This window comes from Dendropsophus ebraccatus, chromosome 2, assembly GCF_027789765.1.
Source record: "Dendropsophus ebraccatus isolate aDenEbr1 chromosome 2, aDenEbr1.pat, whole genome shotgun sequence".
NCBI classification, from domain to species: domain Eukaryota; kingdom Metazoa; phylum Chordata; class Amphibia; order Anura; family Hylidae; genus Dendropsophus; species Dendropsophus ebraccatus.
The window spans coordinates 142,200,716-142,214,289 of record NC_091455.1 but is presented as its reverse complement, the minus strand read 5'-3'; the positions used below and the strand labels follow the sequence as shown (position 1 = coordinate 142,214,289).

At 43.8% G+C, this 13,574-nt stretch overlaps 1 protein-coding gene across 2 annotated transcripts; it reads left to right on the top strand.

The window, feature by feature from the left end:
- Positions 1 to 5,041: 5,041 nt before the first annotated feature.
- On the top strand, positions 5,042 to 13,168 carry YAE1 (YAE1 maturation factor of ABCE1). Of its 2 annotated transcripts, none has more exons than XM_069958413.1 (3): positions 5,042 to 5,237; positions 9,119 to 9,240; positions 12,657 to 13,168. In XM_069958413.1, the coding sequence occupies exons 1-3, from the start codon at positions 5,058 to 5,060 to the stop codon at positions 13,069 to 13,071; spliced, it is 717 nt and encodes a 238-aa protein (XP_069814514.1). In that variant the 5' UTR covers positions 5,042 to 5,057; the 3' UTR covers positions 13,072 to 13,168. The 2 variants fall into 2 exon arrangements, with proteins under 2 accessions (XP_069814514.1, XP_069814515.1); XM_069958414.1 differs by lacking the exon at positions 5,042 to 5,237 and adding an exon at positions 6,991 to 7,323.
- The last annotated feature ends 406 nt before the right edge of the window (positions 13,169 to 13,574 follow it).

Here is a 13,574-nt window from a genome sequence, read left to right as displayed (position 1 = left end):
TAAATACCACTTTCGAGTTCTGTGATTCCTAGCTATGTGCAAACTTAAAGAGGATGTACCATCAGGTACATCCTCTTTAATCTGACCCATGGATAGAATGGCGCCGTCACGGGGAAGCCGGTGCCGCGGTCCGTTTTTTGAACCGCGGCCCAGTTCCCGTGTACTGCGCCATTCTAACCACGGGTCCTGAAGCACAGGAGGCGCGCCAGCTCGCCCCCAGGGGCCAAATCCCCTGCCCCTGAATGACGCGGCTCCATTGATTTTAATAGAGCCGTGTCATAGAGAGGAGGGAATTCCCTGCCACTGGGGGCGGGCCGGATCGCCTCTTGTGCTTCAGCCCCGGCCTGGTACACGTGGATAGAACAGCGCCATACACGGGAACCGGGCCGCGGTTTAAAAAATGGACCACGGCACCGCTTCCCCGTGATGTCACCGTTCTATCCCTGGGTCAGATTAAAGAGGATGTACCTAATGGTACATCCTCTTTAAGGTCCTATTACACTGAACGAATTATCAGCCTTACTTGGCCGATTACCGACTGTTCAGGCTGATAATCGTTCAGTGTAATAGCACATGTTAAAAGGCAAAGATTAGCTAACATGTCGTCTGTGGTCTTTCAACATGTTGAAAGATCAGCGATGGTCTATAGAGTGTCACTCAGGAGCAGTGGCAGCTGTCAATGGGCCACCTGAATAATCTGAGGATCGCTGCTCCCCACTCACTGTCTATGGTCTAGAGGTGTAGAAAATGAGAGAAAACAGACAAGGGGCGCCTCTTGATGCAAAAACGTCTAGGCAGAAGTGTTTGTGACAGGGTAAAAATGAAAAGCACAAACATGAGTAAGTTGTGCATGGAGATGGGCACGAATCTATTGTAGGCAAACAGATACTGACACTGCAGCTGTTCCGGGGGTCACCATAGAGGTGGGAGACAGCATGTAGGAGGGTGATCCATGGGGGATCACTGGACCAAAAACACCCAACTCAGTCAGCTGAACTGACTGAAACCGTGTCCTGGATCCTCATTACACACATCTGCACTGATCCACCAAGTGGGGTGTTTTTGGTCCAGTGATCCCACGTGGATCACCCTCCTGCATGAAGAAAATGAGACGGCACTGAACCGTTTATCGTGACCAAAAAACTTTGGTGCTAGCTGCAGCCACAACAGAGAACTGTCTTGACGCCCTCTGCCTGTGGTATCTGGAAACTGGCAGTACGGATAAATGAATCTAAGTTCCATCAGTTTCCCTTTAAACTTGTAGAATACATCAAGTTAAATATTTTTACAAGTTTTAACTATGTTAGTTGATAAAGTGATTAAAATCACTGGAAGAGGATGATTATTCAAAGCAGGCAAATGCCTAATATCTCTGTCAAATGGCCACTTTGCTCACTTAAAGTGCACAAGGGAGGACAATCACTAACATAAGAGAGATCTTAAAGGTCTATTCCCATCTTCACAAGTTATAGCCATCCCCAGTGTTGGGTAGAACTAAAAGATTGAAGCCTCACAAGGCTCTTAGTTATGTCCTATCCCATGAATACTTTGGATAGGGCAGAACTTGTCAAGGTAGAAAAACCTCTTTAACCGCTTCCCAACTGCCCCATCTAAATTAACATGACAGACAGGGAACAGTGAGTACAGAGCTGGGTAAGGGAACACCCCAATGCATGAAAGTGAGTCAACAGTGCAGCCAGGCTGTAGGGAAAGCTAATCATATGCTGGGCTGTATAGCTAGAGGTATAACCAGTAGGAAAAGGGAGACTGTAATCCTGCTGTATAGAGCTTTACATTTACATATTTGGATTTAGCTAAATAATAAAGAAATCATGGAATAGATCCTGAATTAAAGGTTATTGTTTGAATAAACGTGAAAAGAACTACTGGCACATACCAACAGGTCACCAAGTCAATGAACAACTACAGTAGCTCTGGCATTTCTATAACCAGTACATGGCATTTCCCATACTTACTCTGCTGTTCACTACCTCCCCTTGAAGCTCTCCCCCCTTTCTTCATTGTCTATGGAGAGGGGAGAGGTTGAGGGAGATAAGCCACAAAAAAAGGACAACAAAGAGTTAATTTACAGCTACATCACTGGGCTATCTCCTCTGACATCAGCACTGACCTCTCTGACCTCTGAATACCAGCTTCACACAACTCCCACTGTGAAATCCTTTATTCTCTACTCTCTGCTGGCAACTAATCTCCATCCTTCCTTTTCCCCCCTCCCCTCTCCATAGAACAGACAGGGGCATGTCTGATGTAAAAGAGTCAAGATTTCCTGATAATGAGCAGTAAATGAAAGAGAGGAGGGAGGGGGGACCTGGGGAAAGGCTTTTTAAATGCAGATAATGGCATATTTGCCTAATAAACCCAATTACAAAATTTTCTAAAATCGCCTGGACAATTGATTTCTGCAAAGAAAAAACGAAAAGACAGTGACATTTTAAGTTGAAAAATATCATAATTTGCCTTTAAGAAAAAAAATGTATAAAACACTTAAACTGGCATATTTTCTTCTCAAAGTTATTAATACTTCTTGTTCCTAGTTAAATGAATTTGGAATTATTCATTAGGGGCCCTTTGATGTGGAACACCATGATTTATTATACCTGGAAATCCCAGTGGAAAGCAAGTGTTAAACTGACTGAGCTGATAAACCAGCAGCAGCAGGACACTTTTAAGTCTAGACATTTCATGCAGGCCAGATTCAAATCTCATGAACTTTTAATCATGGCAGGCATACAAAGGATTTCACAAGTTACTAAGTAGATGTGTAATATTTCTAATACTTCAGTATTTGTCAAAGCCTCTATTGCACCTTCTGGTGCCTCAAATTTATTTTGTCTGTATCGATGTTTCAAGCACCAGAATGATAACCTTCACATGCCTTTAAGCACTGGTCCAGAACAGCACAGAATCATTCTGCTTCGAATCCTTGAAGCAATGCTTTATGACCAAGCGCCAATTTACTAGTCTAGAATAGGTTTATTCTGGTGAGCTATTAAACTAGTGAGTGTTCTACCTGTATATTACAAATTATTCCTTTAAAGGGGAACAAATCTAACATGCTGATATGACCCTATTGCACAGGAGACATACATGAGGCATGTCTCTTACCTTACTCCTCTGCTCCATTTCGGTGCAGTTAGTTGTACGCTCCACAATCTGGTTAAATCATTAGGAGCATTGTCTGTCCCCATAGCACCCATCCCCCTCTTTCCAGCCGACCCCTGAATGGAGTGGACTGGCAGGGGGCGGATCGGCATTATGGGGGCCAGCAGTGCTCCTAACGGGTGCTCCTAACAGTCTCAATGGACCGTGCAGCACACAGCTAACTGCACCGTTACGGCGCAGAGGAGGAAGGTAAGAGACATACCTTCCTACTCAGCAATACACTTAATATTCCTAAAACTGGATTTTAACAAAAATCTAGATTTATTTTTACTATTTAGTGCTAAGTTCTTTTCTTCTACTCTGCTTCAGTACATCATTATGTGGTGTGTCATCTTGGCTAAAGGCCCAATTACACGGAATGATTATTGTCCATATTCGGCCGATATTCATCCTGTGTAATAGAACACAACGATCAGCCGTCACGAACGATGTCGGCTGATGTTGTAGTTCAGGGGTACTCAACAACTTTTAGTGAAGGTCCACTTACCGGGGTCTTTTGTCAGGTGAAGGTCCGAGCGGGAACGTGTTTTGTTACTTTTCACAAACATTGTTGAACTATTTACATACAGAATTGATGCTTATTAGTGAGAAAATTGGCATTTCTAGCGATCACCCAGGCAGCACCTTCCCGTGCTCCCCCCCCCCCAGCTCTCACCCGCTTGCTACCGCCATAATATCTCACTGTAGCAGGGGCTTAAGCTGTTTTAAACAGCATTTAGGGACATGCTTTATTTATGGCACGCCTCATGGCGTATATTTGCATGTAACACATTTGTGAGTATGCTTTGTGGGTTCATTTGACAGACAAGCTGGGCTGAGTTGTGAGCAACGCCTATTGAGTGTATCCTGTTATCTATACACTGATGTCACTGTATATCTGTCTGTGTTGATAAGAATGGCACTGCTTGGAAAAGATCTGTACAGAAAGGGAAGTCTCGGCTTACAAGGGCCGATGAGTTGGGAAACTGAGCACTGAACTTTTACATCAGCACTCACTAACAGAACCTATTATATGGCTCAATGATTGTAATGCATGGGCTACACAAACTTTGTTAGAGATGTCTATGCAGGCCTTGCTTTATAAGGGTACTTGGTGTCGGTATATAGAAAATGATAAAGAAACTTTGCCTACCTCTCTGCGCCCCGCCTGGTGTCCGAGTACCACTTTAATCAGCCAGCAGTCGCGCATTGCCTATTACACAAAGTCATGCACGCCCGGCGGACAATGATTTTTAAGATTGTGGAAAGACAACAATCAGCCAACAAGTGAACGATTGCTTACTCCTTGGCTGATGGTTGTCACGATCACACAGAGTGATCAAAAAGGTTAAAAAGTGAAAACATTCAGTAAAAAATGCTAAAGACTAGTATACTGGTATACTATTTTTACTGTCCTTGTTTTCCTTCAAGGTATCCCCAATGCAAAATGACTCATAGACTCATGTAAACTCAACTGTGCCACCTATTCTAAGGAACAATGCATTGCCTATAAAATGTTCTCCTCAGGGTGATACATTACCCACCTCAGACATCAAGAATATCAAGAGTATTCTGTATTCAACAAAAGAAATCAGACCTAGAAAACTAAGGAAACTCTTTTTTTCATTCCTGACAATGTCACTAGATGGCGCACACACGCTACTGTTGTTGCCTAGGTAGTCAACACGTCATAGTAACGTGCCGCCATCTTGGTACACCTTACAGTAATCATACACCAGCTACAGTATTTTGCTAAGTACCCTAACTATATAGTGCTAAGTCACATGATCACACAGTGTACGGCGTAACCCCTCCCATACACGTGACTAATCATGTGGTCAATTCATCATCGAAGGTCCTTTACCTGGGAGCCGCATTCAACTACAAGTGATCACATGACCAACACGTCACAAAGGTCCTTCGCCCCCCGTATCTATCGCAGTGTCACTATGTCGTGGGTGCGGGCGGCCGCCAGTCTCCAGCCACAGGGGGAGGATGAGATCTTTGATGAGGAGGCTGATGAAATGGCAATTCTGCAGAGTGATTGGAAGAAATCCATGGAGAAAAGGCTGAAGGTGGGTGACCCAGCGCCTCCCCCATGCTGTAGTCTGCCGCTTATGTGATTGGCTCAGTGATGAGGACTTATGTTACTGATGGATTAGTCTGGGGTGATGGTCCCAGGGGGAGAGCGGCCAGGGGCTGACTGGCTGCGGTACTGACCATCCAGACTGGTGACCTCAGGCCACTGCGCTCACAGCATGTATAGAAGGGGGATGCACGCATATTTAAAGGGGTAGTGCGGCGTTAAAAAATTATTCACAGAATAACACACATTACAGAGTTATACAACTTTGTAATGTATGTTATGTCTGTGAATGGCCCCCTTCCCCGTGTCCCACCACCCCTGCCTGTGTACCCGGAAGTGTGTGGTGCATTATACATTACCTGATCCGTGTCGAGGGCCGTCCGCCATTTTGTGCCAAACGTCATCTGGATGGATGGATGGATGGATGATCGAATCCCTGCCGCCGTCCCCCCTTCGCCATGTCATCGGCCGCCATTGGCTGAGCATAACTGTCCGTCCGAAGATGACGTTTGGCACAAAATGGCGGACGGCCCTCGACACGGATCAGGTATGTATAATGCACTACACTTCCGGGTACACGGGTGGGGGTGGTGGGACACGGGGAAGGGGGCGATTCACAGACATAACATACATTACAAAGTTGTATAACTTTGTAATGTGTGTTATTCTGTGAATAATTTCTGAGCACCGCACTACCCCTTTAAAGGGCCAGCAATGTACTGAGGCTGAAAAGAACAGTTCTCTGGTTGGCCTCTGTGCTTAAAGGGGTAGCAGTGGCTCCTTCATTCACGTGTTCGGTGGGGGACACAGGGGTCAGCTTGTTATCCCCAATCCTGTGAATGGCAGATAGCATTTTGAAGTGAGAATACCCCTTTAAAGTAGTTGTCTATGAGCAATCCTCAGGATCCAAGCAATCAGATTCCTCCGAGCCTTCCCTGCCACTATTAATTCTCTATGGGAGACCCCTGAAAATTGCTCAGGGTGATTCTTCGCTTTCTCTGGTGGCTCCCATAGAGAATGAATGGAGAGGCCGTCAAGCTTCCTTGTTACTTTTTATTTTAGAGGGGAGAGTCAGGTCCTCATTCTTGAGTCCCCTGTGATCAGTTGTTCAGGATAGATCATAACTAGAGATGAGCGAACCTGGAGCATGCTCGAGTCCATCCGAACCTGAACTTTCGGCATTTGATTAGCGGTGGCTGCTGAAGTTGGATACAGCCAATGTAAGTCATTGGCTGTATCCATGTTTTCCAGACAACCTTAGAGCTTTATCCAAGTTCAGCAGCCCCAGCTAATCAAATACCGAACGTTCGGGTTCAGATCGACTCGAACCCTAACCCGGTTCGCTCATCTCTAGTCATAACTTGATTTTTGTAGGATAACCCATTTATTATCAGGATATTGTTGAGATACAATAGCCCGGATATATTAAAGTGTCACTGTCATTATAACTTACACAATCTAAATAGATGTAATGTAAAGCAAGTTTGCACTTTACATTCATTATTTATTTTAGTTATCATGGAAAACATGGCACTTCTTGTTTTTTAACTTTTTTTTTTTTTTCTCAGAAACAGGAAACGGTCAGAAAACAGGAAGTCCTGTGTATCCAAGGCCATCTATGCGCTCACAAAGAGAAAGCAATCGTGTAATTGACGGACACATTGAGCCGTGACACTCTGTACTGGCCGGAATTCCTGTGTTTAGGGTAGCTTCACACACAACATATACTTAGGGGATTTCTCGCTGCAATCCGCTGTGGATACTTGCCTATTCACTTTAATGGGTTTACATACTCGCAGCGGGATTATCATCCATAATCAAGAAATGTCCTGAAAACAGCATAAATGTCCCAAGATGAATCACTGTGATCGTTAGCTGGTCATCTATTGTGCTGTGAAAGAGGGTCTTACTGACAGTTCGTTGTGCTATCCGGCCTGATAGTCAACTATTGTTAACAAGGTCTAGTCCGTGAGAGCGGAGCAACCAGATTGATCAGTCAAAGCTGGACAGTACTCAGCATGTGGTCTTTCAAACGCCGTGCTGTGGCCACAGCACGTGATGTTCGCCGCTTGCAGGTGATTGGTCTCTTGAATGTAGGAGAACGCCCAGCAAAGCCGTAGCAGGATCGCAGTTAGAATGACTCATGAGACTCATTCTAACTGCAATGTTTTATACAGATTAATAAATCCAGGCTCGTGTAGTTTATATTCAATGGCATAAAAGACAGTAGCACAGATCACAGATGCCTACAGTGATGTCATTACTTTTAGGGTTGGTTGTGTCTTGGTTGTGAAAAATAGGGGCAATCTGAGTCTTGTTCTTGAAGAGCTACTCTGGTCCTTTAAACATTTTTTTAGAAAAAAAAATAGGGGAAGAAAGGAAATGCAAAATAGCTCACACCTCTTGAGAAAAGAGATGTCCCTTCAGGTCAAGTCTCGCTCAGTCAAGGAGCCTTAGAACATTGACTGGGAATTTTATGCCAAGCCAAACAATCTCTCCAAAAGGAAAGATTTCCCATCTGCAGATAGCTATTTCTGGGGTTTTGCCCCTCATCGACGTGGGTCAAAGGGGTAGTGAATCTCCTTAAGGAGAGCTCGTCCTAAACACGTTTGAAGACTTACAGACCATTGCTAGGGACATTTCTTTTCTCAAGAGTTGTGAGAGCTATTTTGCATATCCTTTCTTCCCAGAATTTTCAGTGGAGCAGCAATGGTCTGTAAGTCTTCATACGTCTTTATGACGAGCTCCCTGTGAGGAGAGTCACTACCCCTTTGACCAACGTCAATAGACCTCTCACTATCCAGCCAACACCCTGCTCTGCACTGATGAGGGGCTAAAACCCCGAAATGGTTATCTGCAGATGGGAAATCCTTGGAGAGATTGTTTGGCTTGGCATAAAATCCCCAGTCAATGTTCTAAGGCTCCTCGACAGAGCCAGACTTGACTTCTAAGTGGAGCAGCAATGGTCTGTAAGTCTCCACATGTCTTTATGATGAGCTCTCCTTAAGGAGAGTCACTACCCCTTTTACCCACTGGAAAAAATATAAAGAGCCTATTCTTGCCTCACTAAGCTCCCCTGGGGTCCTCCTGCGGTATCTCCAGGTTCCTTACTGAAGGATCCTACCACCACTTCCAAGGCAGATTTGCCTGGGTAGTGACAGGCCACTCGGCCAATCACTAACTGAAGTAGGACAATACTGTAGCCAGTGATTGGTTCAGCAAGGGACCTGGAGGATCTTGGGGTGTGGTGAGGTATGATTAGGCTCTTTATTACTTTCTATATCTGTGCCATAAAACAGCTAAGAACAAACCAAAGCATGGTTCAGACATAGTAAATCTGGGCCAATTTCCTGTTTAGAACAATTTGTATATTCTTTCTGGAGTTGAATTCTGCCCCCTTTGCTTGGACTTCAGCAAATCTACCATACAACTATCAATACATTGGAAAAACGTTAGACGTTGGAGGTGGCTAGATTTGGCCCACAGCTACACAGGGACTTTTGCAAGCAAAGAAATGTGCGATTTGTCTGTGACTTGCTGGTGCATTGAAGTTCTATGATTTATTTAGGATGTGATATGGTTTTGAGTCCCATGCGTTGTGGGAAATGCAGCAACTAGTAGTGACATGACATAGATAAGCCATGGTCACACAAAATGTATAATGAACTCTATGCTGGAAACTGTCACTCAGGATCTGCAATCAAAATCTTATCCGATCAGCATTATTGCACCTATCTTGATATGGTGGTGTGTAGTAACAGTGGCATGCTTACATATACTACTTACAATCGCAGTGCAACCCTGTGATCTTCATGGCGCACTACCGAAGTTAACCCTATGTAACTGTGATCTGTGTCTGTTTCCATACAGGAGGGCTTTCTTGATGGGATGGATGCTGGAAAAGAAAATTCTCTGCAGACGGGATTCAATTTGGGATATAAAGTGGGGGTTTCCTTTCTAATGCCCTGTGGAGAGCTCAGAGGAACATTAAGGTGTGTAATAATTCAGGTGCTGTTGGGTATTGCATTTTGTGTGTGTATATGTGTGTGTGTATATATATATATATATATATATATATATATATATATATATATATATATATATATATATATATATATATATATATATTATATTACTAGAAAATGTACCCGGCGCTGCCCGGGTATAAAGTGTCAGTGTGTTAATTAGATTTGTTCTAAGGTGCCCAGGAGGCCAAGCTAAAGGTATTGTTTCATCTGAGTTAATCAGTGGAATTAGTGTATACCTGTAGTGCATAGTTGGAGGGGTTCTGTATACCCACAATGTATAGTTTTTAGGGGTCTCGCATATCTGTAGTGCATAGTTGGGGGGGCTGAATACCTATAGTGTATAGTTGGGGGGGTCCTGTATACCTGTAGTGTGTATTTGGGGGGGCTGTATACCTGTAGTGTATAGTTGAGGGAGCTCCTGTATACCTGCAGTATACAGTTGGTGAAGGTCCTGTATACCTGTACTGTATAGTTTGAGGGTCCTGTATACCTGTAGTAAATAGTTTGAGGGTCCTGTATAACTATAGTACAGAGTTGGTGGAGGTCCTGTATACCTGTAGTGTATAGTTTGGGGTCCTGTATACCTGTAGTATATAGCTGGTGGAGTTCCTGTATACCTGTAGTATATTTGGGGTCCTGTATACTTGTAGTATAGAGTTGGTGTAGGTGCTGTATACCTGTATTATAGAGTTGGTGTAGGTCCTGTATACCTGTAGTGTATAGTTTTGAGGTCCTGTATACCTGTAGTGTATAGTTTGGGGTCCTATATACCTGTAGTACATAGTTGGTGGTGTTCCTGTATACCTGTAGAGTATAGTTTTGGGGTCCTGTATACCTGTAGTGTATAGTTTGGGGTCCTGTGTACCTGTAGTATATAGTTGGTGGAGGTCCTGTATACCTGAAGTATATAGTTGGTGGAGGTCCTGTATACCTGTAGTATATAGTTTTGGGGTCCTGTATACCTGTAGTGTAAAGTTTGGGGTCCTGTATACCTGTAGTGTATCGTTTTGGGGTCCTGTATACGTGTAGTGTCCTGTATACCTGCAGGGTTGTATTTACCCGTATGGCAGTGTTATTCAGTCACAGTGTGTTGGTATTGGTCATGTCTGGTATGGCGGTGTTATCCAGTCACAGTATGGCGATATTGGTCAGGTCTGGTGTGGCGGTGTTATCCAGTCACGGTATGGTGGTATTGTTTAGGTCTGGTATAGCGGTGTTATCCAGTCACAAAAATGGAAGAAATGAAAGCCAGTTGCAAGTGCAGCTGGCTTTCATTTCTTCCATTTTTGATTTCTCATGCTGCTTTTCATACAGTTAGCACCACCTGTTTGTGGCCTGTATCCGAACCGATATATACTGTTGGCTATACCTGCATACTACACCTATTAGTGCCGCTAGTCCTCTCTATATAGATGTATGGTTATCCAGTCACAGTATGGCGGTATTGGTCAGGTCTGATATGATGGTGTTATCCAGTCACAGTATGGCGGTATTGGTCAGGTCTGGTGTGGCGGTGTTACCCAGTCACAGTTTGCCGGTATTTGTCAGGTCTGGTATGGCAGCGTTATCCAGTCACAGTATGGCGGTATTGGTCAGGTCTGGTATGACAGTGTTATCCAGCACAGTATGGCGGTATTGGTCAGGTCTGGTATGGCAGTGTTATCCAGTCACAGTATGGCGGTATTGGTCAGGTCTGGTATGACAGTGTTATCCAGCACAGTATAGCGGTATTGGTCAGGTCTGGTGTGGCGGTGTTATCCATTCACAGTATGGCGGTATTGGTCAGGTCTTGTATGACAGTGTTATCCAGTCACAGTATGGCGGTATTGGTCAGTTCTGGTGTGGCAGTGTTATCCAGTCTCAGTATGGCGGTATTGGTCAGGTCTGGTATGGAGGTGTTATCCAGTCACAGTATGGCGGTATTGGTCAGGTCTGGTATGACAGTGTTATCCAGTCACAGTATGGCGGTATTGCTCAGGTCTGGTGTGGCAGTGTTACCCAGTCACAGTTTGGTATACCTGTAGTGCCCTGTATATACATGTACTGTATGGATGGAGTAGGGGGTCCTGTATATACATGTACTGTATAGATGGAGTAGGGGGCCCTGTATATAAATGTACTGTATAGATGGAGTAGGGGGTCTACCAGTTATTTCTGTGGATGTTGTGAGGCAGCTGCCCTAGCAACCACAGCTCCCTGTGAAAATGAAAGCAGTAATCCTATTGGTTGCTAAGGCTCCAACTGCCGTGTCTGCTGCAGCTAATTATATCTCCTGTGTGCAGTGAGGAGATTTTCCCATTCAACTCTATGCGGCGCTCTTTCCCCTCCCCCTCCTCTCCTGTACATCTGGCGGGGAGGGGACCTTCGCAATAACCTTCCCGGCACCCAAAGTATCTGTGGGCCAAATTTGGGGTCAAACTGTTCAGGCGTTTGGAAGTCTATAGAGGACAGACAGACAGACTTTGATTTTTATGATATAGATTATGTTTAAAAAGGATGTTAAAATTTAAGATCAGGAAAACTAATTATCATGTTCCCAAGTAGTCACTTTTTTATAGGTTTTCAATTGTTTAAAATGTAAACGGAATGATTAAAATGTACTGCAAAAAAAAAATAAAAATCTTTCTAGTACTTATCAGCTGTTGTATGCCCCGAAGAAAGTCATGTAGTGCTCTTTGCTGCCACATATGTTCATGTCAAGAATAGGTACATACAAAATGTAAAAACTTGACATGTCAAACGTTTTGATCAGTCCAGGTCTGAGTGTTCAACTAGGGCAAACTAGGCAGGAGAAGTCCGTGCACAGCACAGTCAATCCCAGTTCCATGTCATGTGACCTAGACTGACTGTAAGTTTATGGAATAAATTTGAAGGAGACAGCACTTTGAGGTGTGAATAAAGGCCACCTTTTTTCACTCAACAATGTTGCGACGTTTCGGCTATACACAGTAGCCTTTCTCAAGCTACTGTGTATAGCCCAAACGTCGCAACATTGAGGTGTGAATAAAGGCCACCGTTTTTCACTCTACAAAGTGCTGTCTCCTTCAAATTTATTGGCTTATCCCGGACACTGAGCCCAGTCTGGTGAGGCGTGCACTAATCTATTTTTTTCTACTTTTTGCCTGTGCTGCTATATCATATTCAGTGTAAGTTTATGGAGTCTGTCTAGGTCGCAGAAACAGAGTGGTAAGAGGAGTGCGTGTAAGTCCCCCACTCATTCTCCTAATCGGACTCGGTCTGAACACTCAGACCCTGACCAAACTTTTGACATGTCTCTTATGTGTCAAAACTTATCAGTGACAGGTAGTCAAGAATTTCCAATAGCAGAAAAATGTTTTCCTATGGTGTTTAATAATAGAGGTGATTTTAATTCTTCTTAGTGCCCTTGTCACGTGGTGTGAAGTCCATGAATCCGACTCTTCAACACATACAAAACTTGCAGAACTTTTAACGTCAGTCACTCAGTGTGAAGACAATATAGTGAAGAGCTTGTCATCCGTTCATCAGATTTCTCATCCATCTGACTTATCAAGCGCATTGGAGTATATAGATTTCACAAGTTGTTCTAAGCCCAGCGAGGGGTCATGTGATGCTGGGCAGGATTGTTGTGTCAACATGGACTCCCAACCTACCTTATTGCTTGGCTGCAGGACTACACAACAGTTAAGTAATGTAATGAAACAAGAACTTGGTCGAATTCTCACAGACACCATTTCTGTAGTGCAACAAAGCAATTTGTCTGCAGATCTTCTTTCCTATCTGCAGATGCTGAAAACAAAGTATTCATTGTTTTGAAGCTATAGTATGATTGAAATACATCTTATCTAAAGTGCCTGTCTAGACTGGCATCCTTAGCTTTCAACACATATTAAAGTCATTCTTTTTCCTAAAAGTCTTCTGGATCTTCTTTTAGCTTATGTCATGTCGTTTCACAAAACTTTTGTCATGTCACAGAGAGATGTCAAAAGACATTGGGAGAGATTTATCAAACTGGTGTAAATTACAAATGGCTCAGTTGCTTCTAGCAACCAATCAGATTCCACCTTTCATTTTCCAAAGAGTCTGAGGAATGAAAGGTGGAATCTGATTGGTTGCTAGGGGTAACTGAGCCAGTTTCACTTTACACCATGTTTGATAAATCTCCCCCAATGTCTCTGGGAACACCTTAACCCCTTCGGGACCAGGCTAATTTTCGTTTTTGCGGTTTGTTTTTTTCCTCCTTATGCTTAAAAGGCCATAGCACTTGCATTTTTACACCTACAGACCCACATGATCCCTTATTTTTTGCGTCACTAATT

Excerpts from the sequence above, each read along its gene's own strand:
- YAE1 (XM_069958413.1), top strand. The coding sequence starts at position 5,058 with ATGACCAACACGTCACAAAGGTCCTTCGCCCCCCGTATCTATCGCAGT. Across the intron at positions 5,238-9,118 it reads CCATGGAGAAAAGGCTGAAG|GAGGGCTTTCTTGATGGGAT; the intron begins GTGGGTGACCCA and ends GTTTCCATACAG. Across the intron at positions 9,241-12,656 it reads GAGCTCAGAGGAACATTAAG|TGCCCTTGTCACGTGGTGTG; the intron begins GTGTGTAATAAT and ends AATTCTTCTTAG.